General features: G+C 44.4%; 1 protein-coding gene across 4 annotated transcripts in view; it reads left to right on the top strand.

Moving 5' to 3' along the window:
• PLAG1 (PLAG1 zinc finger) overlaps positions 1-24,836 on the top strand; it is a 52,202-nt gene that overhangs the window by 18,853 nt on the left and 8,513 nt on the right. For 2 of the 4 annotated variants that reach the window (XM_082753997.1, XM_082753998.1), the window contains exons 2-3: positions 20,652-20,751; positions 24,450-24,808. In XM_082753997.1, coding sequence (XP_082610123.1) covers positions 24,567-24,808 — 242 coding nt within the window. In that variant the 5' untranslated portion in view covers positions 20,652-20,751; positions 24,450-24,566. Of the gene's footprint in view, positions 1-20,651; positions 20,752-24,449; positions 24,809-24,836 lie in introns of those variants that run through there. The other 2 variants (XM_082753999.1, XM_082754000.1) reach the window with 2 other exon arrangements.

Here is a 24,836-nt window from a genome sequence, read left to right as displayed (position 1 = left end):
TTCAGTAAGAATGATTACACCAGTGTGTGTATCAAAGCCCATCATTTTGTATCTGACGGTGGCAAAACCAAACGTGTAGTGGCAGGCACAGGAACAAGCACGTCACTGTAGCTTTCCCAGAGTATTCTCCTGGTCTCCAGTAATTTGCTGGTCAAAGGCCAGATGTGGTGGTTTTTTTTTATTTACCAACCCTTATTAGACTTTTTCCATGAACTTTTTCCTGTGACCTTTTGAGCCTCTCAAGCGTCTGAGCACCCTGCTGCAAGACGTTCCCCAGCAGAAGCATGCGAAGACCATGTACCATAAAGCAGGCAGCAAGCCACAGTGTCTCTGTCTTGAATACCACTCCAGAGAGAGATGTAGAATGGAGAAAATACAGGAAAAGGTGGTAAATATGAACAAAGTAGTGAAGCAGCTTCCACACAAGAAAGGTGTATGGAGACTTGGATTTTTCAGCCTGGTAAGAGACTACAAAACACAGTAGAGGTTTCAAATCACAGGCCATAAAGGAATCATGAATGAGGTAGATGAGATGAAGGAGGAGCAAAACTATCGAGAAGGCAAGAGAAATAGTGGGAGGTTGGTTCAGAACAAGCTAAAAGAAAGCAGTGATACTTCCCCAAAATACTGTGTGCTTGCCTTTCCTCGTGGCCTGCTGTTGGCTGGTGCAGGGCCCCTGGCCTGACCTGCAGGGTCCATCACCATGCTGTGCTGGGACCTCGGACGTGGGACTGGACCAGGTTGCCCTGGCTAAGATGAGTGGCTGGCTGTCCCAGGAACCACGTCCATCTGTCTGTGACCCGGTGTAGGTCCACCTGCAAACTAGTTATGTGTTCCTCCATCTTTCGACATGTAAACTGATTTAGTTGGCTAGAAACCCTTTTAATTTCCAGCCTAAACTTACTTATGGTAAGCTTATATTTATTTTTTATGCAAGCCTTCTGACTGTCTTTGGTGTAATTATTAAGACCTTTTGTGATTTTTTTTTTTTTTTGTCAGATGTCTTGTCATGCTACCCAAATAAATCTTTTGCAAATCTGTATTACCAGATTTGTACATGGTGTTCCTAGCAAGCTTCTGATAGTAATGTCTGTATGTCCCCTTCTGCACTGGAAATACTGATGCTTTTTGAATCATTTTATTTTCTTTCTTCTGCAACAGCTCTCTTTAGTGTCTTTTAATAGCTGCTTATAGGATGGTCATGCACAGACATTGTCCTTCTCTGCTACTTCCAGGTGATGACTCCTCACTTCTCAGCAGAAGTCACTAGTCTCTAAGTGCATTAAGTTCTCCTTTTGTTGCAACTTTTCATCCCCTTTCTGTCGCAGCTGTCCTTAAGATTTGTCGCACTTTTCCTTATGGGTTGTTTCAGTCTGTACTAAGCTTCTGGTACCTCGGTTTGCATTTTCCACAAATTTTGGTAGTGCTCACGTACAGGCATAAAAAAGTACATATGGAAATGAAAATGTTGAATCAAAAAAGACTGACAACCAGTCTTGGCAGCACTCCATAAATAACATCCTTCCACTTTTCAGAGAGAAATCTGTTGTCATCTCCTCTTGATCTGCTGCTTTTCCTGCCTGGCCATCCTGGAACTAACCCCTCTTCTCGGCTCAGCAAACTGCAGCTCAGGTGGTGGTATATCAGCTGTCCGACTGAGTTAGACTACAACTGTTGTGCTTCCTTTGTGTAACGAGTATTTTGGCATGTTGAAGGAAAGTTGGATGTTTGACATTGTTCGGCTTTTAAAAATCATATTACGTTTTATTCTATTTTCTCTCTACCTTCGTGTTTTCATTCTTTCTTTCCAAACATGCTCCAAGCAGGAGGCCGTGCTATCGTCAGGTATAGTATGGCCTGATAACTTTTTTCTACCTTTCCTCAATATTGAACTGAGGCCAAAGAAATAAAGCCTTTCTGGATCTGATGAAGTTCTGAGACCCTCCCGTCTCATCACGTGGGAGCGTTGCTTCCTGTTAAATCAGAAGGTAGTGCTGAAATATCAGAGGTGGTGCTACGGCCGTGTGCCAGATACTTGGGTTTCTTTCATTGATTCACCTTCCAGAAGGCCCCGTGTTGCTCTCAGAGGTTGGCAGCAGCCTCTGGTTGCGAACCGAGGGCTGTGAACCTCTATCTTACTTTCCCTGTAGTGGGAGTAGCCAGTTGAAACACTTGCTGTTGCTTCTCCTTGTAGTGAGAGGTTGCTGTGGGCGTTTGGCAGGCCGGCTTCATTCAGGGAAGTGCTTGTGCCCCTGGTGACATGGATTTAGCCACCCAGTGCCTCTCATCCTCCCTGCTGAGCTGCAGGCACCGTGCTGCTCCCCCATCCCGCTGTCCTCGGAGCCGCCTGCGGTCCCTGCAGCCTGGCGCTGCCTCGCCCCGGCCCACAGCCAGGCGGTGACTTGTGTCTGGCCAGCCCGGGGCACGGGCTGGGCACCGTGTCCTCTGCCCGCGGCTGGCCCGGTAAACAAGGCGCTGGTTGGGCGCAGTTACCTAATGCTGGAGGTAGCTGCTCGGCTCTTGGGACCGCTCCAGAGAGGGGAACGTAACCGCTGAAGCTGCTTGCCAAGTCAGATATCAAATCTGATGAGGAATCAGGCCTTGAGGTTAACTGCCAGCAATTATCTGTACCGTATCTGTACCCGCGCTGAGTGATTCTTCACTGTTTTGTTTTTAGAAAATTAAAAAAGGAAAAAAAAGCATGAGGTGTCTCAGTGCTGGTTCCCACAGCCCTGCATTTGAAGTGAAGTAGCAGCCCTCATCCGTGCACGTACAGTCTTTTGGGTACAAACCCCAAAGTTTTGGTGGCAACTGATGCAACAGTGAGGCTGAAATACAAACGTCTGATGTTCTCAGCTCCCGTTTGGGATACAGGCCCCTCCAAAAGCTGTAAGTACACAGACGGTTTCAGAAAGGGACACGGAAATCAGGCCTTTCTACCTTTTTTCCCCAGCACTGAGCTGCTTTTCTTAGCCATTCCTCCACACAACCCTTCCTCTCTTTGGCCGCTGCGTACCCATCCCTTCAGCAGCTGGGGGTGAGGAGGACGACAAAACAAGTGTCTCGCGTGTGGTCGGTAATACGTAGCACGCGTGGCTCAGTCCAACGAGCTTCCAGCTCTCTCTGCAGGAGGAGGGGATGCATACCTTTCGTTACTCATGCAGATTTCTGTGATCTGATAGAAGGCAGGAAAGAAACTTAATTTCTACAGCCAAGTCTCTGTGTGTTACTTTCTCCTGTGTTGCTGCTGACGGAAAGCTTGGGTGGGTGCTGTGCTGTCAGACTGGATTACCCAGTGCTCGCTGTCATGAACCCTTTCTTTTCTCCTAAAGGTTGCAGGTTTGTGCACTCACAAACATCAGTGGCATGGGCGTGAGCCTCCACATCTCCCTCACCTGCCCTCTGCTACTCAGATTTGTGTAAGCCGGGTGGTTGCACTGGGAAACGTGGAGTTGTAACGTTATCTGTTAAGAGTAGAATAAAACCTGCTAAAACAAGTAGTGTGTAATCGCACCGGGTTTACTTCAGATAAGCCCATCCACTGTTGTGTGCAATTAGACCAAGGTTTTTAAAGGATTAATAGTTATTATATTATAAGGGATTGGTCAGTGGTAGGAAACAAGGCTGCTGGTGAAAACTTTCTCAGAGCGTCCAAATGCAAAGATCCCTTATTTAAAATTTATCCAGTTGTTTAGCTTTTCTTAGCAGAGGGTTCATAGGTCATGAAAACAAGTGCTGTATGAAATTTCAAACACAATGGTCACCTGCTTCTAAAGAAAAACAGTAGTATTAGCTCGTTTCAGAAAGCACCACAGTTATTTAACTACCACGTTGTGCTGGCGCGACGTGCCCCTGCTCATTTGCATCCATCTGTACACTAAACTCTTTTGATTATTCTCCTGTTAGTTTTATTTTTAGCTGCAGAAGCCAGCACGGGCTCCCGAGGATTTCATTGGCTTGCTTTCTGGACACTTTTTCCTAAGAAAAGGTGACCATACCAAGGCTGTGAATAATCCTCTCTGTGCTCAGATCTGTTGGACATTGAGCATTGCCTTGCAGTTAAACCTTGCTGCCTTGCCTCTGCTTTGCTTCACTTCGCTTTCTAGTCCCCCCCCTTCCCGCCTCCTCCCCCCGTTCACAGTATTCCCTGTTTTGTTTTTGTTTTGTTTTTTAACCGACTTGTCATCTGCCAAATAAAGGAGAGGGAAGCGATTGCTTCCTTATGATTGTTCTGTTACGGGAGCCTTGTTGTTCCTAATCCACCTATAATTTGTCTGTTTCCTCTTCCTTACTCTGCTTTCGCCCCTATCTCCTCGTCTATCTCCTCACCTTCATCCCCATCCCTCCTCCTTCCTCGATCTTTGATTTTGGAAGGAGCCGGGAGGCGTGGTTAGATGCCAGACGAGCTGGGTTATTACTTACACAGGGAAACTTCATCCTGTCTAACAAGTAAGCTATTCGTAGCCTTGAGGGATATATCTAAAGGGCACAGAGTTTCCACTCAAAATTTAAGTAGATTAGATTGTGTATACATATTTGTTGTGACTTGGCAGGTGTCCCAGTGCCCGAGGTCTTAAAACATATACTTTGCTAGACTCGAGGCGAGCTCAACTGCGTGTTTCAAGAGACGCTCTGGAGCGATGGGAGGCTGCTGCTTGGAGTTCACAAAGGTGTTATCCTCTCTAGATCTGACACAGCAGGAATTCTGACTACCGTTCTGTCTAGTCCTTGTGTTTTGTCTTGATATTAGCAGCTATCAGATGCTGCAGGGGGTGGTATAACCGTAAGACGCAGAGGAGCAAATCCTCTCTTAACTCTCTGCTGGTTTGGATCCCGTCCTGGAAAAAGAGGGTTGCTATTATTTTTTCTGAAGCCCTCTTAAAATCGTGTTACAATTCGGGATGATCCAGTTAGAGATAAGCATTGTCTGCCTGACTGTACGTTGTTGCCTCCTGGCAGTACATCCCACAGACTAAGACTTTGCTGTTAAAAATAAAGTATTTTTATTTACTAGATTAAAAATCACTATGCTGTGGTATTATCGGATGTTTCTCATTGTCATAAGAAGAGTTGAAACTATGCGACCAAGTTAGTCTACTGCTAATTATTTTAATAGTATGATCTTGTCATCTTGTTTAAATCACGAAATAAAATACAGCCCCAATACTCAGGTGCTGCAGATGCGCTGGAGGGGGAACCACGAAGCTAGACCAGCTGTATTTGATGAAATTCCGTTTGGGATGGCACTTTCCCTTATAAGGTCCAATGACCAATTGTTTTGATTATTTAGAAGGAAAAAATTCCATGAGAACTGTTACTGAAAATGACTAACTTGGCATTAGCGATCTGTCGCTCTCGTAGAGCATTGGATGCAATACTGAAGTTGACTGAGATAGCTGAAATGTCCTGTTAGCTGCTCAGCGCTTCAGCTGCTCAGACATCTTCACATTCATGTGCGACCCGTTTATTACTTTTTCTTGTAAATTGCTAGTGATATCTGTAAATAAATACCCCTTTTGTTTGTGGTGGGGTCGGCTCAACACCCAAGCCTTCGTAAATAAAAAGCAGCCTGTGTATCTAACAGAAAACTTGAACGTTTGGTGGCCTACGGGCTTTTGCAGCCTGGAGATGAAGCTCAGGTTTTACCATTTTCAAGGTGAAATCCTTGCAGGAGGATGGTAGCGCTGTGCTGGGGAAGCTGCAGGAGCCCCGGGGGTAGGAATTGGCAGGTCAGGTTGCGTGGGAAGGGAATACTCCTCAGAGAGGCAGACGATCAAGTGGTTTTGTTCCTTTATTTAAGCGAGGATTGGAGGCTGATAAAAATGCACCAGCTGATAAGCAGCACATCCGAGCACCGCTGCTCAAAGATACAGAGGTGGTATCAGAGAAACGGGACCGGGGCCTACCAGACCTGAGATGTGTGTCCACCTGACCTGTTCTTTTGGCATCTCGGTGGCTTCAGAAGACACACTTGGAAACAGTCAGTGCAGGTGCCCGAACCCGTTCCTGTTACCTATTAGAGTGGGCTGTTAAAGTCCGAGGATGAGGAATGATCTGGGGAAGGGGGTTGGGTTTTCGTTGTTGTTTTTGTTTTGTTTTCCCTTCTGCATGATATTCTTCTGTATGTTCAATAAAGATTTGCCCTAACAAATCAAAACGGCATGACAAATTTACTGTTTTTTTTCTTTTTCCTTCTGTTTTGCTTTCCTAAGTACGGAAACGTAGGATTCAGTCAAGCAAATAACGTGCAGAACTGTCCCTTTGTAAACCTTAAAATCGAGGCAGTGAGAAAGAATGTCTGGACTCCTGATCACTGGGAAATAATTAACAATCTACTGTGGTTCTGTCTGCAGTAGGATGTTACCTTGACCACACTAGTTCCTGTCAGTGTCGTGTGTGTGCTGAACTTAATTCTCGAAGTTGTATCAAAAAGGCCTACCAGTGCAGTAAATGCACGTAGCAGTGAAGTAGTTTCCTCTCTGAGGTTTCTTTGAGTTACTGGCTTATAATGTGCTAGTTTGTTTTCTGCACTCTGTTTCTTCCCATCTGGCTCCCTGTCCGTGTCCTCCTTCGCTCCAGGATTGTCCAGTCTGGATGTAAATGCACCATGCGTGTTGGCTTGTTCTTGTGGTAATGGCTGTAAACAGGTTGCTTGTGGTGAGTTACTGGTCACAAAGGGTCTGCAAAGGCTCTGGGATCATGTGGCCTCCAGTCTGACCTTACTCAGAGGAGGATCATTGCAGGATGGACTGGTACAGGTCACTGCCCGTGTAAGTGAAAGCCAGAGGGCACACCTGGGCATGGCCTCAGGGAAGCTTCAGTGCAAAAGACCACAAAGGGTGCGTCAGAAGGCGAGGGAACGCAGCGGGGTTCTCGATGAGTGCCCTCTGAAATTCCCCAGGCTGGGGTTTTGCTGGTGACATTGCCACCAAGTCCAGGAGTGATGTATTTATTTTTCTCCCCGGATGGTGCACAATGCCACAGCAGAGGCCCAAGGCAACCAGGTAAAAGCCCAGCAAATAAAGGTCAGTAGCCTCACCTATGCCACACTGTCCGGCCCGGCCTGGGCCTGCTGGAAGCACTGTGACTCATCAGATGCGAACAATACTCAAGAAACAGCTACAGGATCCTGCAGAGGCTGGAGGAGGAAACCGATCCAGTAAGTATTGCATGCCCAATTGCACAATCGTTTCGCAGCAGGGTTTTAAACTCCTTTTTCTGGGTTGGAGCGTCCTGGCGCAGGTAGCAGCCTTCCCCTCGCCGTTCAGCTCGGAGCAGGCACGTGTCTTTATAAGCTGCGGGCTCCTCATCCACACGTATGTGCTCTCACCGGCCACCTCCAAACTTCTGTGCTTCAGCTCTGACCCCTGCGTGTCTTCTTTTCTCTTACCACCTCAGCTGGAGAATAACAGCCTTACAGTTGGCACTCCTTCCCTGCCATCCCCCAAATTCTTGCACATCCAACCCAGTAAATTCGGCTCGTTCACTCAGCTAACCTTGCCTAGTTGTCAGTCCTGGTTTGCTGAAGGACTTGTTGGAAGCTTTGCTGTCTCAGCTTCCTTGTACCTCCAATTCTCCTTCCCATGTTACCTACACTCCCTACCCTCTGTGTAAGAGCCCCATCCCATGAGGAGTGGCATGAAGTCCTCTTTGCCCAGGTCTCCATCCTGTATCTACCTTGCCCTGGTTGTTGCCTGGAGGGGTCTAGAAGGACCAGAGGGGTGACCCCACTGTCGGTGCTGACATACCTGGGAGCACGCTGCCCTCTCCCTGCCTTCCCTGGGGAGCTTGGCTGTGTGGGGAAGGCACAAAGCTAGACGTGGCGAGGAGCAAAGCCACGCCAGCTGAGCCAGGGCACAGCTTGCCTCCATGCTCTCCAGCATCCTGGCCCCTCACATGGGTGGAAGGAGAGAGGACTGAGGGGCTGGAGGGGAGCTTGTTTTGGGGGGAGGCACAGTCATAGAGGATGGGTGGTGTTACATGGGACTCGTGTTGCCTCCTGCTGTCTGCGCCCCTCACCTCTGCCCATGCGAGCTGCCCTTCAGTTCTAAGCGTGGGTCTGACCTCCTCCTAGTCAGTGCCATCTGTGACGATCTGTGCCGGTGACATGGGGATTATTAGATTTCTCTCTTCAGTACCAGACCCCACAAATACAAGAGCTCTTGATCACGGTTTTTGGTGCTTGTGCATTTTTCATATCGTGTGGTTTTCTTTCTCTTGCTCCTGCCCCCCAGCCTACTGAAATGGCATCCTCCTCCTCAGGCTGATGTTGAAGCTTTAACAATTCATTTCTTTGCTGTGCCAAGTCCCAAACACGAGTTGCGCTTCTCTGCCTCTTTCCTCAGCTGATTTGATCTCCTCTCATTTCCTCCTCACTAATCACAGCCTTCCCCAGCTTTGGTTATGCTGCCCCCCTGCTCCAGACCTTAGTCATGCTCAGAGTGTTTATAAATCTTAATGCAGCCTCAAATCTAAAGCCACGCTGTCGCTGAGTTTCATTAGCGTGCTGAGGGTGAAGCGCCCGAGGAATTTCAAACTGCTTTGCTTTTCTAAAACCTTATTTAGCATAGTGGGCTTGTGGAAATGTAACAACCAGGACAGATTTCTCTTAATTTTGCACTGTGCTTTACAGTAACTTGTAGGAACCACAAAAAAAGAGTGTGTGGGAGGGGGGGGTTGACACAAATATGGCAAGGTAAAGGAGTTCCTTTTTTTTTTTTTTTCCTTCTAGGAAATGTTCATTTATCTTGTTAGCAGGTAACCTTGTAGTGCATTATCCCTCTTTGCTTGTTGTCTTTATAAATGAGGCCCTTGCACTTCCCAGGAATTTGCCAGGGAGTGATACCCTTCAGCATAGGGACAGTTAGTTGCACGTTTGCACAGTTACAAATAAAATGCCAACTGTCTTTTTTTCTATACAAATAATAATAAAAAATCAGAACTTTACATTCAAATGCCTATGCAGCAGTGGCTGACCATTTCAAGTTTTGAAACAATAGCAACCAACTTAACCCATTCTGCATGCCCCAGGAAAAAAAAACAAAACAGCATATGTAGTATGTGGAGGTAATTTGGAAAGCATCTTGCAGGTTTGAAGGGAAAACGGTGAAAAGAAAAGCTGGGGGGAAAAGAGTTTGGATGTGGTCGAGAGGGAAGAAACCAGTCAGCATTACTGAAGTAGCTTGTAATAAGTGGGGTGAGTGGTAACTTTATTTTTTTCTGATTTCTCTTAGCACGTAAAAAGCTGCAGCCCATGTGAAGAGGGGAGTTATTAGCTAAAAGATAGATCCACCTTTCATTTATCTTCTGAAATCTGATGGCTGAACCTTGAAATTGTCAGCTCAGCGGGAGGTGGCAAAGGCAGAATGGTGAAAGGAGGGTTTCCTGGAGAACTCCCGGAAGACTGAAATGGATTGTGCAGTTCTGGAAGGGGACAAGACACAGGCAATACAAAGGTGCTAAACATAAACAGTTGTAGCAAAACACTGACCAAGCATTTCACATCTACCTCCAGCACCCAGCAAAGCATAGATGATGCTCCATAAGGAGACCACTATGCTAGCTGAGTTAATTAGGAGTGTTTCCTGACAGTATTTGGGATCTCACTCCTTTCACAACCTACTGTTTTTAAGGGTTTTTATTATTATTATTGAAAAAGTACCATCAGCGAAATCAGTAAATAAATCCCTTTTCTGAACACCTGTCTGAAACACGAACTGAGTACATGACTAATGTAAAGCTCACCCTGTCACAACATTTTAAAAATAAAATTAAAGTAAAACATACCTTTTTGATGGCAAATTTTTCACTAGTTTACAGCTACTTTCCCGCAGCAGGAAAGGAGCTCAGGCGTCTTGTTGGACAGCTCGTTAGAGGAATGTACTCTGGGACTCGCGAAAGCATCTCCACTTCATGTTTCCATCTGCCCTCCAGGATTTTTTCCCATAACGTGCGTGAAACATTGCTGCATACCATACAGTCATAAGACTGTTTTTATTCCATCCTTTTTGTCACCGTCTTCCTTCCACCTTTCTGGAAGCCTGCCCTGCTGGCAGCCTGCAGCTGTTCAAGGCAAAGTCATGTGTGTGTGTTTCTACCGTCACTTCACGTAGGCTCGGAAATCAGGGAAGCTGAACTAAGTTGCTTTAAAAAAAAAAATAGAGAACTCTTGACTACAACAGTGTCTTGGATTGTGGAGAGCAAAAGCGACTTTGCAGGATGCAGATTTTTCACCACAGACCGCCTAATATTAGTCCTGGTGAATGCTTACTGTGATAAACTGTGTCTGGCAGGACTGTGAGGGAATACTCTGTCTAGATGAAGTCCTAAATCTGTGTGTTTGGGAGGCAGAGATGGGGATCAAGCAGGGAAGAGGTCTGTCTCTCGCCACCTGCTTCTGTGCCAGGGAGCAGCCCTATCCCTCCAGAGCTGTACGTGACCTCCTGCGCATTGACGGGCCGTGGAGCAACCTCCTCACGCTGCTGTGAGCCTTCCTGGCTTGGTTGCCCTGCCAGTAACGAGCTGATTATCTGGTGATTAATGGCAAAACTGTTTGGTGACTACATGCTGATGACATTTCATCAGACTGATAGGAGCTCCCAGATTAGTCTTGTAGCTCCAGGGCAGGCTCTGTATGGACTTTTTGGGAAGTTCTGCCTTTGCTGCCTGAAACTAGCAGTTGCTGCCAGTCTCCTGATCCCAAAAGTTGCTCTCCAGGTGGCTGCTCTGGATACTAACTGCCTGGCTTTACCTCCCTCTGCTTCGCTCAGTCGTCTAGGTCTAAATTACACATGAGTGCTTTTAATTGTTCAGCAATCTGGCGTCACATCTCAATTCTTAGAGATTCAGGTATGCACCCCAAAGCACGTTGCATGACAAACTGCAGCAGAGCACTGTGAACCAACTGCTCAGCACACCAAATGGGAAATGGGAACGAATGCAGGGCTATGTCTTTACCTCATTAGCAAGGATGCTCTCTTAACAGCATGCAAGCACTCTGTGGGTTCTGCATAAGCAGAGCAGGCTGGTTGTGTGTATGCTAACAGCATTGCGTAGATGAAGCTGGTTTGTATGAACCGAATCAAAAATACCTGCAGTGCCTGCGCTGCACAGGTTGCAAAAGGCTCACTGACAACAGCTTTGAGGCAGACAACTGACCAGTTTGAAGAGGGATTTGCTTTGTTGCTGCATATTGTCCCTTGCTCCATGCTCTTTTAAGTCATTCACGTGCACGTGGCATTAGGCCATCGCCTGAGATGTCAAGCAGCAGAACCCATTGAATCTCTCAATATAAGTCTTGTTTCTACCTAAAGTATTCTGCATCTTTACTTATCCTTTCCTCAGGCTTTTGTGTTTTAGCTCATAAGGTTGTATGATACAGTCACACAGCATCAGAGCTATAGCAACAGTAGCAAAGGCCATCTTGACTATCTGTGACACTTTTTATTTAATGTAAGGCTGTGGTGATCTATGAAGTTATTTTCTTTTCAGATAGAGCAGCAGTTCGTTGCCTGTCGGGTGTATTGGAGGATTTGCTGCTGCTTAGAAATTGAGCACTCTTTTTCATACTTTTTGTTTTACTTTGGGGGCTGGGAAAAGATGCAGATGAGATGGGGGCAGTCGTGCTCAATGTTTTAATTGAAATAGCACCGTTAAATCATATAAAAATCTGAGGTTATTAAAAAAAAAAAAAAAAAAAAAAAGAAGAAGAAGAAAAAGCACTGCTAAGCTTTTTCTGTCACAGTTTTGAGCCCCAGCCCCTGTTGTTCAGGCTGTGTGAGTAAGGACAGGACTGGGTTTCTGCTGTGTTCTTTGGGCTGCTGCATAACACACCATGTAAACTCAGGATGTGGCATAGGTACTGGGGGGAGATGACCCTTCTCTCAGTCACTTTATTTCTCTGTTAGGAGTTGTCTGTCCCACATGTGAGCTTCCTAACCATCTATGCTAACCTCATGAGGCAAATCTAACTCTCCTGTGAATGGTCTCTCCCTGTTGCAGTCACTTCAGCTTCTGTATGGTATTGCAATTTTTCAAACACTTCCTCCCACCACCTTGCCCCTCTTGAGCCTGTGTTAGTGAGATAGGTGGTTTTTTTCCCTCAGCAGGCAAAAATTGTGGTGGGTTAGAGGATTTCTCCAAGCCCAAACGATGAATCACTGGTTGGATTGTTGTAGTCCAATGTTTTCTGACTTTCTAGCCCATGCTTATTTTACAGACTTTGCTATTTAAAACCTGTCCCTGCCTTCTGGCACCCTGTTAATTTCTCCAGTACAGCCAGTTCCTTTGTGCTGTCTGCATAGCAGACCTTCAAGTGAAATTGCTGAGCTCTTTGGTAAGTTTTACATTTTCAGCTTAAATGATGAGCACAGCACAAAGTAGCGTGACTGGTGGCTGCTTTTTTTCTGTGCTGTTCCAGTTTGGTCTGTCTCTCTCCGGCTGAGCCGGACAAGATCTAGCTGCACAAGATTATGCTGTATGGTAATAGATGTGAGTGGAGTTTGTTTTCAGTTCACCAGTGTCATTGTGAATTCCACCTGGCAGACCACAGTAGCAGGAACCCTTTTACTTGACAGATTATAGAAACTGTTCTGACTCTCAGAAAAGTAAAGCTTTTAAATTTCTGTCTATCTGGTTATGCTCTGCAACCTAATTATGTTGTTTAAATGGTATATCCTAAAGTATGCAGGTTTAGAAAAAAATTCTGAAAGGTAAGGATGTAAAACAGTTTTGGGGGTGGTCTGAGACAAGCAGGCCTGCAGCAGGTTAATCTAAAATTTCCATCAGTCAATTTTGATAGAAGCTACAATAAAGCATAGAATCGGTGGCCATCTGGGTAGGTATAATTGAGAAGAGTCAAAAACTCTTAGGGTCCTGTTTTAAGGTCCTGTTAGAGTTATTTGGAGGTATCAGTGAGAATTAAAGATGTTCTGGTTCAAAACTCCCAAGTAAACTATATCAAAGGCTTTTTAAGGCAACTAAGGAGCTATAATGCAGGAGGGAGTGTCTTTAGGTCTCTGCACAGATAAATGACGTATTAAAGGTAGGATCAAAGGGTAGAAGTAAAAAGTCAATTCTCAATTAAAGGAGTGTCCCACTTAGATTCCACAGAGATCTGTGCTGTTCATCACACTCATAAATGGTGTAAGTTAGGGGATGAGCAAGTGGGTGAGCAAGTTTACTATGGAGAAGGGAGCCAGCCGTGAAGAACAGTAGAAGGACAAGAAAAAGAGCATACAAAGCTAAGGGAGAAGGCTGCTCCTGAGCCTTCAAAAGGTTCTCCATAAAATTGGTAGCGGAGAGACCTGTGGGACGACTTCTCCAAAGTATGCTGTGGATATTAGAAAGGGATGTGGTTTCTAAGGGGAGCCTGAACTACTGCTTGGAAGAATGATGTGCTGAAAGTTGCTAAATTAACAGAAACTATATAATGGTTCAGGAGGCCCCTGACATGAAAATAGTTGCAGGTCAGAAGAGTATTGGTAAGAAATGTCACGCAGTTGTGACCTGTTCTGTTCTTTTGGCTATTACTGGAACAGAATATTGGGCTAGGTGTACCATTAACCTGTCCCACACACTTAGTCTCATCTTCTTATATCTAAGAATATCTTGTTTTACTCTTGGGACAAAGGAAAATAGTGTTTCATATGGACATCAATTAATTCTTAATTGTTTTAGTGTAGGATTTCAGGCACATTTCCTATCTGTGTTTGCTTGTACATATGCAGAATTTGCCTTTGATTAGGGTTTATTATAAAAATGCCATATTCCTATGTGCAGATTATGTAGTTTCCAATGTTTGCTTTCACATAAGCATCATCAGCATCATCAAGGTAGATCGTTCCTGGTAGTTTTTGGTGTGCGGTTTGTATGTGTGTGTGTTTTAACTCCAAAATACGTAAAAGTACTTTTGCAGGTTTTAAACATTCTAAAAATAATTATAGCATCAACATTTTTTATGTCACAGTCTTTCCAGAATTTTTAGAGAAACTTCTATGCAGTGCCATGGAGATTCTTAAAAAGCCCATAAAACCACAAGCATCAGATGGGTTAAACTCTAGGCAGCTCTTCGGAATCCTTTGGAACATTTAGTAACCAAAACTGAGCTCTCAAGATTTAAAGTGGACCTAAGTAATTTAAAATATGGAAAGCCCACAAAGAGATGCTGGTTAGCATTCTGAAATTCTGTTTTGTTTTGTTTTTAAATTACAGACCATTAAGTCATGATAAAATAAACTTTGGTGAATTTGTTTTCTACTTTTCCAGAAACTTAAGAAGAAAAAAAAAAGACAAGCATGATAGGATTTTTTATATATTATGAAAAAAAGTTTTTTAATACTCTTTCTAGCATGTTATGAGTTATTTTCTAAAATTAAAAAACTGATTGTCCGTATTTCGTGACTGTAGTACAGATTTTTAAGAGTTGCAGATTGTTTCATGATCAGGAAAAAAGTGCTGTATGTAGTAGTCAAATCTAGATGAATGCTGTCTTCATATAGTGGCCATTGTTCCACAGCAATTTAGATTTTTTCCCCCAGATGTTTCCTTTATTAAGTTAGAAAAAAAAAAAATGTATATTTAACAAATGTTTACTAGTGGGATCTGTTTGTTTATTCACAGAAACATGAAGTGGGTCTGGGCATCTTAGTGAGCACATTTGTTCCTCTTGCCTACCCATCTTTCACACTAGTTTGAAAGGATATGCTTGTTTATCCCCACTCAATTTTATGCAGTTTCAGCAAATTTCTCTATTTTGTGGATGTGTTTCAAGGAAAAAAAAAAAGAAAAAAGACTTTGTTGAAGTTTTGAATTTGATGAAGTATCTTAATTCTTGTATTTTTCTGCCTTGTGCATAGTACACTTTGCAGCATGATCTTTGTTGCACACACGCTAGGTATTAGCAGTGTGCTGTCCCTAACGTTAGACTGTGATGGTTGCCTGGTGTTAGTTTCAGTGCTCATGTTAATTCCTTATGTTTTAGCTGTTAGGCCGTTTCCCTGGGGGTGAAGTCTTCTGTATTGTTATCTCTAAGTCATTCTCATGCTTATACCCAGGATCACTGGGTAGGTATTTTCATTATTTTTCCCACATCATTTCATTTTCCTGCAGTAGCTTTAATGGTCAGTTCTCCTGGTGCATGCTTGGGTTTTGTCTTGTTGTACCGCAGCTCATGCCTGCTCTCACTGCTGTCCCACCACGAAGGACCATGCATACAGTAGACTAGAATTTGCTTCTGTGGAAAAGGGTTTTTCTGAACTTGGTTTCCTGCTGTGGGGAGAAGTTCAAGATAAGATAAATATGGCTGTGTATATATATTAAAAAAAACAACAACAACTTATCAGTTCTTTTGTGAGTAGTTCGCATATGTGTGCGTGCTCCCTTTATGTGAAGTGCTGTTGTACAATAGGGCCAATGTCTACATCTGTGAGCAATTATTTATGATATCTTGTCCAAAACTGTAAAATGCCAAGTTTGATGGCATCGAGACCCACCTGTCAGTGCCGTTTTGCCAACCCTGAGGGCCTCTGGGTGGATCCCTTGGACTTTTCACTTCTTTCCGTAGGCTTGTGAGAGAACAGCAGCTGTAAAAACCTCAACCAGTTCTCTGTTACTACAAGGTAATGTACCTGTTGGCTCTCTTCTTCTCGCTGCATCCCGTACAAAAGGCCACGATGGCTGAAGGCAGGGCTCTGGGGGTTTGAAAGCTGTCCCTCCTGCCATTTGGCAGTGCCGTGTTTATAGACCATCGTGCCAGGTGTCTTCTTTGCTTAGGGGGGAAGCATGTGCGTACATGTTGTTTGCTGTTCAAATCTCTTCCAAATTACACAATAAAGCAAGCAGAAAATTAAATGAAGTATCATTTTGTGGAAATGCAGAAATGAGCCTCTCCTGGCCTCGGTAAGCTCCCTGGTTAAAGCACCTTCTGGATGTCAGTCTCACTGGAGCAAACTGGGGAGAATCTTCCTACCAGTGACGGGATTGTCCTTCTAAACATGGGTGCCAAAGGTGAGCAGGCTTTACTGGCTGTTTCCTTTAAAAAGTGACAATATAATGTTCAAATAAATGTGTATCAGATCACCTGCCAAGAATGAAGAGTGTCTCAGACCCTTGCTTCTGTCAGAAGACGGATTTTAATTCAACACCAAGAAAGGCACCCCTGAAGTCATCAATACTTCAGCATCTTTGCCAGTTAAGATTTGCCAGATTTTTCTTACCTGCCTGACTGTTTCCTTTGGTGGGATCAACTTTTCCAGCTGAGACCCTCCCTTACTGAATGATCACTCTCAGTAAGAGGTACCTCTTGGTTGGACCAAGAGTTCAACCTCGGTTGAACCAGGCTGGGGGCTGACTTGCTACCTACATCTGCTTTAAGACAAGTCTCCTGCAAAAGTCAAGCGTCTTTCTACCAAGTCAGATGGACTGAGACCTACCGCTTGCCCTGAGGTCAAAGCAAGCGTGCAGCAGGCGTGGTGACCCTTGATGATCCAGAAGGATGGCGGAGCCTTGCAGGCCTGTAGGTCCCAGCGTGCTGTCCTGGAGCACTGCAAGCACTTTGCCACTTGTGCCTACACCCCCTTGTGTGGCCTAGCAGAGAGTTTGATGCAAGGAGGGTTAAATCCACACCTTTGATATTGGATGTGTTTGATGGCGTTGGCTGAGACAAGCAGTCCTGGTGAGGAGTTTTGTAGTTCAGTTCTGCTGCTCAGTAGTGGAGGTGCTGTCTGACTGCTGTCTTGGCTCTTCTGCACCAAAGGAAGTGGCTGCATCGACCACTGGATGCTTCCTCAGCTCTGCTCCCCCTGCTATCCCTTACCACTGCCATCGCCTGACTGGTCGGTGTGCCAGAGCAGGTTTCCTCAGTCAATATTTTTGCTCCTCTTCCAGTACTTAACGAAAAGAAGAAAAGTGGCTTCTTATGCTACAGTAACTGTGGTTCTTCCAGACATGTTCTCCACAGAGGCACCACAAGCGATCTGTCCTTCACTCTGAAGGAATCTTTTTACTCCTTAGTAACAAATCTGAGGGAGGTCAGACTGGGCCATCCTAAACTTGGTAATGGTTTTCTCCATCGCCATCCTTAGCAGCAGCATCACCTGTCTTCCTTGGCTACACGTATTCATCCTCCATCTTCCCAAACTGGGATGTCTGTCCGTGTTTCAGCTTTCCTGCCCTCAAACCACACTCCCAGCTAGGCCATCAACCTCCAGCCACATATTTCCCTCTCCTTGACAAGCTAGGGCCTGACTCCTTCATCAGCCACCGCAAACCTTGCCAGCCTCCTCTCATCCAGCATCCAAACTCCTGAGACAGGACTGGGGCTGGCAGGGCTGCAGCAGACACTGTTTCCACCCAGGAGCAGATGCAGAAGCTGGAGGTGGCCACTTCTCAAAGCAGCGTGTTGGTGGCAGTGTGTACAGAGTGGCTCTTAGCCCACAGCGTGAGTGGAAAGCAGAGTCTGGAGATGCTCTTGCTGCACACCATGCTGGGTGTTGTAAGGACGTGCACAGCACAGTTTGGCAGTCTTTTGCCTTACACCACTGACGGTAACAGTCGTAAGGGTTGACAGGCACAGCCTGGATGGACATTATTGTCTGCAGAGAACCTGGTCCTGTTCACGTGAGTACTTGCTCACCTGGGATCTGTGCGGACAGCACTTAAAGAATCACAGTTTCCATAGGGTAAGTAACCACTTTTCATTTTGTTTCCTTAAATAAATATTTAAAACCCAAGATGACTCTGTAATGCTGTTGACTATTTAATTCTGTCATTATTACCACTAATGTTTCTAGGACCTTTGTTCTGCTTTACAAACTGGTGAATTTCAAGAACCAAAACTTGATGCACTGCTCTATATTCAAAACGCAATGACACTTGCTGACAGATACTGTGTTCTCAATACTGTGTTCTCATTATAACTCCCTTATTTTGAAAGAAAATAACCACGACACTGACATTTTCCTTTATTGTGTTTGGACGCTCTCAACAAATGTAAGACATGCAAGCTAGGGGGAGGATTCTTGGTTGTGTTTGTTTAATGTCTTCATTATCCTTTTAGTTTACATATACAAATCATGTTTTAAAACATTTCCAAGTGCAGCTATTTTTTCAGATTCTTAAAGATGACCTGTGAATTTTGAAAAAACAAATGTCCCTCTTTTTATTTTCGAAAGCAGGAACAAGTGATTTACTTTAGTGTTTGGGGGCTTTTTTTTTTTTTTCCCTTTGACTCCTTAGATCTGGTAAATTAAAATATTGTCTAACTGGCAATTATCTGAATGTTTGTAGGGTTGGCAAAATTAACGCCTCATGGATACTAGAAATCTGATAATTTCTAAGAATTATAATCTGATAAATTATGGAAGTCTATTTTGCTATAAATTCCCACGTGGGTTTCAGGCATGTATGTGCATGTAACAGTACATTTTGCATTGTGATGCTTCTCTGCTTCACATGAAGAATAATTTGAGCTTTAATATTCATTAAAAATTGTTCCTATCTCACCTGGTTGAGAGGAAGGCTTAGTAACACTAAGCAGTTACGAGAAGAACGATAAATCTTTGTTCAGTATTCCGCCTCAGAGATTTTCTGGCACCAAAAGCTTCTGAAGAAGGTGGTCTGAAAATCGGCATTATAATGGACACCTGTGGTATTCTGTGTGTAAGAGAAAGTCCTTTATCCAATAGCTGACTTGCTGCCATGAAGCATAGTTTTCTTATCTTGTGTTTTTGTTTGATCTCATCAAATGTGGCAGATCTTCTTGCCATTCATTCAAATATCTCCTCTTTTGTATGTATCTTGTTGAACTCCTTGACTTAATAATGGTCTTGTAGAAGTTGAGATCCTGCATTGCCGTCATCTGGATCCACTGCATTGCAATTTAGCTATATTTGTGAGGTAATGAATAAGAGTGCCTGACTTTCCTTCTTCATTCTGTTCAGTATTTTAAGTACATCAGGCATTTACCTTCCTTATCTACTTGTTCCCATTGCTCCAGTTCCCCTTGATAGGATAGTCTTCCCATGCCTCTGATGGCCTGTCCCTAAGGTCATCTGCTTTTTGCTAGAGCTCCTTCAGATGTGAGAATTCGGTACCATAAGCATTTAAGTGAAAAATGTTGAATACAGTTGAGAGAGCATTATATTCATTATATTATTTTACACTTTTTTATTATTTTTTTTTAAACTGGAAATAGTCTGTGAATACCAATAGTGAAGGGACTAAGTCCCTTAGGACTTAATTCATTAAATTTTTGTGGCTGTCTGAAATGCTGTCTGCTTATTGTGAGCTACTTTAGGAGAAACATTTGGATAATGAAGCACTTCCTTTCTGCTGTGACAGTGGGATATGTTGAGATAGGCATCACAGGGTAACTAATCTATAATGGTCTTGCTGGGAGATGGAGCAAGAAATCATCAGCATTTTCTCCCCAAAACAGAGTGATGGGGGGACCTCTGAAAGTTGCGTCTCCTCTCTTTCTTGTTAGTTGAAAACAAAGCTTCCAGTTTTGGTTTGGGTACTGGAGCTGTTTCTATCACCTGCCTGTATGTAAGAAGCCCCCTGTAAATGCTGCACGGCTGCCAGACAGCTTCAGTGGGTTGCTGTGAAGCACTTCTGCCTTTGATAGGTGTTCAAGCATGCTGGTTTGCTTACATTTGTGCTTCCCAGCAGAGGAAGCTGGGGCTGTGCAAAGCTGCATTTGGTATCAAAATAAAGAAAACTTGAACAGAGAGAATGGGAAATGAGACGGGGAAACTGTGGGGGGGGCAATATTGTGTTGTTCCAGGGCTCCTACCAGATACCTTCAGCCGAATAGGTCACATAGGGTACGTGCACTATACAGGGCTTTGCCCTTGCATACCTGGAGGATTTGGAGGGGATAAACCTCTCCACTAAAATTAGGCATTGGGCATGTTTTCAGTATATACCTGTGTCATCCAAGAGGCCTTCTGGCAAGAAAAGGAAGATGTACTGCAATTTTAAAAAGGATGGTGGCAGGGAAAAGGGGGATGTAAGGGAAATTCCAGAAAGGCCCTCTGGATTTGCTCAGGCACACCTAGACTTGCCCTCTAGTGGGATTTACCTGTAGCGCGTACATCATTAGGATGCTTTATTATTTTTTTAAATTAATTTTATTTTCCTTTGCAGGTCACCTTTTAAGCTGCTATTTCCTGTATAATTAAGCAGAATGAAGGCATTAGGTTCTAGTAAAGTTGGGCCTAATCCAGAAATCTTCTCTTATTCAGTCCTTTCTGAGTAAGAAACTCAAGTCTGGGCCCAGCGTTTTACATGTTTCACTGCTATTTCTAAATTATTTGTGGTCTGTGGATTTCTTGGTTTGTTTTAACTTTATTGAAAACTCCTCTGCTTTTGTCTAATTTTATTTATTTATTTTTTACTGTCCAGTGTAGAGTTAGTTGAAATGATGTAAGTATGCTGGAAATTGAAGTGCATTAATTGCTACTGATAATGCAAGAGCAATTGATTCATACAGTTTATAATTAACAGTACTTAATGTTCTGTGCATGGGTTGGCTCTTTCCCTTTTAACTTTTCCTTTCTGATCCTTTTCAACCCCCAGTCTTACCACATCCCAGACTTTCTGAATATACTGGTTTCACTAGAGTCTAGTCCATTCTTCCTTTTGTTTTTCAGACCAGTAAAAATGGGAAGTACTGGATTCTGGTTTCCTCCAAGAAGAGTCAGCGGAACTGGTTAAGACCAAAATCTGAGGACTTTAGTGGGCAAACATCAGGTGTGCATTGAACAGAGGCTGCTTTATTCCTGTTTTAAGTATATGCTTCTTTAAAAATAGTATGATATATGAGCTTTTGTGTAATGTGTTTGTTATATTTGATACTGCATATAATCACTCATCCTGCAGTTGTGAAAGCACCAATAAGAATGAGGATTTTAAGTGATATTGTGTTGAGACACAGACAGGCAATATTACTCATAAAATTCTTTCAGCTGGTCTTTGGAAAGTGTAATATTTGAGGATCAGTGTTTTTTTAAGTTTTATCTCCATTGCTCAGTCTATATATCCACAAGAAAAAAAAAATGAAAGTGGTTATTTGCTATTCAGAAATCAATACTGAAGTTCTTAATTGCCTCATCTGTTGAGAAATGATACTGAGATAATAGTACTTACATGTTTTTTTTTAATAAAACACTGTCATTGCCAAAGATTGAATCCATACTATATTTGTTCTAATAATGCATTTTAAGGACACTTAAACACAGTTCAAAGTCAGCTTAATTAGTTTTGATCATAAAGAAACAAAACTTGAATTCGTCATCCATATGAATGTGCTGAGTTGCATCTGGTTCAGCAACTAGATCACCTGAAATTTTGGAGAAGATGAAAGTAACATAATATTGGCCTGAATATAGGATGGCCTCAAGCCTGAGATGTGATCCTTGCATTTAGAACAGGAGTGAGAAGCTGGCGGTTGTTTAAATTAACAGCTAAACTCCGTATGCTGTTCCACAACAAACGCTGCTTTTGGCTTCGCGTCAGACCCTGCGCATCGCCCGTCTGCATGGCCTGCTATGCTGTGTCTCTCAAGTTCAACATGCATTCAGCTCCCCACCTGCCCCTCAGCATTACCAGACTACCTTGTCCTCTTGTCCATAGATGTTCCTACCCCCATGAAGTGCTCCCCACAACTGTCTGCCCACCCCCCTACTGTTGTCCACTGACCCGTCTCAACCCAGTATCGCCCTGCCTGCATCCCGCCAGCTGTGCCTGCTTCTCCTCTTGTCATCCGCTTGGCATGGAAGCCACTTGCTGCTGTGACCCAGCATGGTCAAATTAATCACGCTCTCATACAGCAAGCACTAGAGGTAGTTCCTTTGCTCTTTGTCACTAACACTGCCTGTAGCTCAGGCTAGGTGGGGATTTGGCTGGGAGGCACTAGGTGGTAGCACTGCTTCCCCACAGAGAGGCAGTAGGTGTTTCAGGACACTCTGGGAACCAGGTCTCATAGGTGCCCACGAGGCATGGGTATGCTGTATGTAAACATAGAGGGGGCTGGATTTTTTTTCTCCCTCAGAACTTCAGTTGTCAGGAAAAAACAGGCTAAAATGAGATTTCATTCTATCTTCAGGCCAATGTGCATAGAAGACCGGTGTATTTGTTTATGGAAGGCACAATAAATTTTATTACCAGATTCTCATTAAAGTGTATACTGAAAAATCTTTCAACCTATAAACTTATCACAACCTTGATGTGAATGAGATCCTCCTCTTGAATACATTGGCAGCTCCACTGAAGTGTTTGGAATTGGTTTTCTTTTACTTTTGTTACAGAAGTACTTTGGTCTCAAGTCTCCAAACAACTGTAATTTTTTTCACTTATAAACAAGAATGTCACTTATGAGACAGAAACTGAAATTAAGCTGATTCTTTGAAGACCTGTGCACATTCCCACTCGTGGAATTGTTGTCCGCACGCTTCGTCCCATGAGTGGGAATGGGCCAGAGACAAATCTGAAATAATAAGAGTCCTTAAAGAAACACCTTTTCTGTTGTTGGGTATCTTTAAAGAGGCTAGTGGTTCCATGTAAAATTTGGGGGAGGAAAGGTGGTCTTACAAAACTTCTTGCTTTAAGAGTATAGTATAGCTTAATCTGCTATTCAAAGACTGTAGGGTTGAAAGGTAGCAGGTTTCCATCTTGCTCTGCCAGTGTTTCTCTCCTCTTACAAAGACAAGAGAGAAGTTACGGGGAGGAGGGAGGAAGAGGCATAGACAAAGACATACTCTGTATATGCGTTTCAAATGGAAATCTCGAATCTGAAGCATTCTTAAAAATGCACATGCAGATATTAAAGAGGCACACCCCCTTCTCCCCCTCCTGTCACCCCACCCCTCATGTCCTGTCCTGCCGCGTCCTGACATAAACACAGGCTTTCCTTCCTCCCCGCTTTCTTCCAGCGCCACGCTGGGGCTATGGCAGGGACTTCCGAGCTACCAAGCCTCCCCTGGCTGCCAGCTGGGATGCGTTTGTTGTGCTTATTGGGGAGGTGGCACCAGGCCGGAGCAGCTGCTGCCTGGTGCTCCCTGCCTGACTCCTGGCCGCCCTGCTCCACCTGTCCCAACAGCTGCCGGCTTCCCCAGCCCTGCTGCCAGGGGACAGGGGTGGCCGGCCACTGAGCCCCCAGCCCTGCCTCTGCCCCCAGCCTTGCTGCCATCGGGCCCGGCTTGGCCTCCTCTCGCACAGCTGTGCCAGCGGAGGCCGTGGAGGGTGGCAGCTGCAGGGCCATGACACCAGGGTGGTGGGGGGGGTGCTGCTTTTGCCAGAGAAAGGCCAAATCTGGGGGCTTTTCGGCCCTGCCTGCTGCTTGTGTTGGGTGCTGCCCTTCTGCCGTCCTCCTCTCTGCCCCTGCCACTGCAGACCTCGCGTTTGACCCTTTCCATCACGGGTAGCACCGGTTTGGGTATCTAAAGTAGCAATTGCGCTCCAGCGATCAAATAAAAGCTGTCAGCGGCTTCTGACAATGGAGGATTGTTGAGTACCCTGTAATCACAGGCGCCCAGTTGCTACTATATGTTACCAGATTGCGAGTTTAAAGCTGCTCTTGGCAACAGCTCAGATGAGAGCATCACCCACCTCCTGGAGCTGAAGGCTGCCGGTTTAGTTCCCAGTGTGCAGTACCCCAGGAGGGGCTGGGGTCCTCTTGGAGGACCAGGAGCCTTCATCCCGAGCTAACCTCAACGCTTAAAACCCTTGTGCCTTGCAGGGTGGTGTGAGGAGGATGTGGGTTTCCTGTGCCGGGCTGATAAAAAGCCTAATCTGTGAGGTTTCTGTTATTAACACATTGAGCCTCCATTAGCAGAGGAGAATTTCACTTGGCATTACAAATTATTGGAAACGTGTGCGTTTTGCTAGAATAGGCGCACAGACAGTAACCAAAATGAGCCAGTATATCAGAGAATATGAGCTTTGCGCCCCGCCCCCCCACCCCAGGCTGTCAAAACGCTGCTTTTCACATCGATTTTCAAACACCCAGTTGCATCTCAAGACATGCAGATTTTCATTCTGATAACTGTGTATGTGCATGTGTGCGTGCATGTGTGTGTATGTCCGTACAAACACCACAGGCACAGCTTTAATTCCTTTGAAACCTGAAGCTGCCAAAAGCCATCTTCATATGTTCTGAAGTGAGTTCTTTGTCTGATGCCTCCTGAAACCTGACAGAAACTTTGCTGTTCTCCATCAATGCCTGAGGGGAAAGTTGTGAGGTGTAATTTCAGGGCATATGTGGATCTGTTCATCCTGAGCAATGCATTTTAAGAGTTGCAGCAAATAGTGTAAAGAAACCTACAGGTATTACATTAGACCAGCTGAACCTAATTTTATTTTTAAGTTTTATTCAGAAGCATCACATAGCAAGTAAACTTCAAAATTTAAGTTTAGTTACAAACTAGTTGTTTCTTATTTTTTTTTTCCAGTCCCCTTTTGCTTTCTTTTACGACCACATGAAACTTGAGAAGCCATCTAAAGCTAAATCATTTAGTGGAGTTGGGCAATTCCCAAGTGTCCAACAAGAAGGCCTGGTTTAGGCTGCGATGGCCACTGTCATTCCTGGTGATTTGTCAGAAGTAAGAGATACCCAGAAAGTCCCTTCAGGGAAACGTAAGCGTGGTGAAACCAAACCAAGAAAAAACTTTCCTTGCCAACTGTGTGACAAGGCCTTTAACAGTGTTGAGAAATTAAAGGTTCACTCATACTCTCACACAGGAGAGAGGCCCTACAAGTGCACACAACAAGACTGCACCAAGGCCTTTGTTTCTAAGTACAAATTACTAAGGTATTAAACTCTATTTATCTTTCAGATT

This window comes from Aythya marila (assembly GCF_965140915.1).
Source record: "Aythya marila genome assembly, chromosome: 2".
In the NCBI taxonomy this organism is placed as follows: Eukaryota; Metazoa; Chordata; class Aves; order Anseriformes; family Anatidae; genus Aythya; species Aythya marila.
The sequence above is the reverse complement of the archived record's forward strand: the minus strand, read 5'-3'. Positions and strand labels throughout refer to the sequence as shown.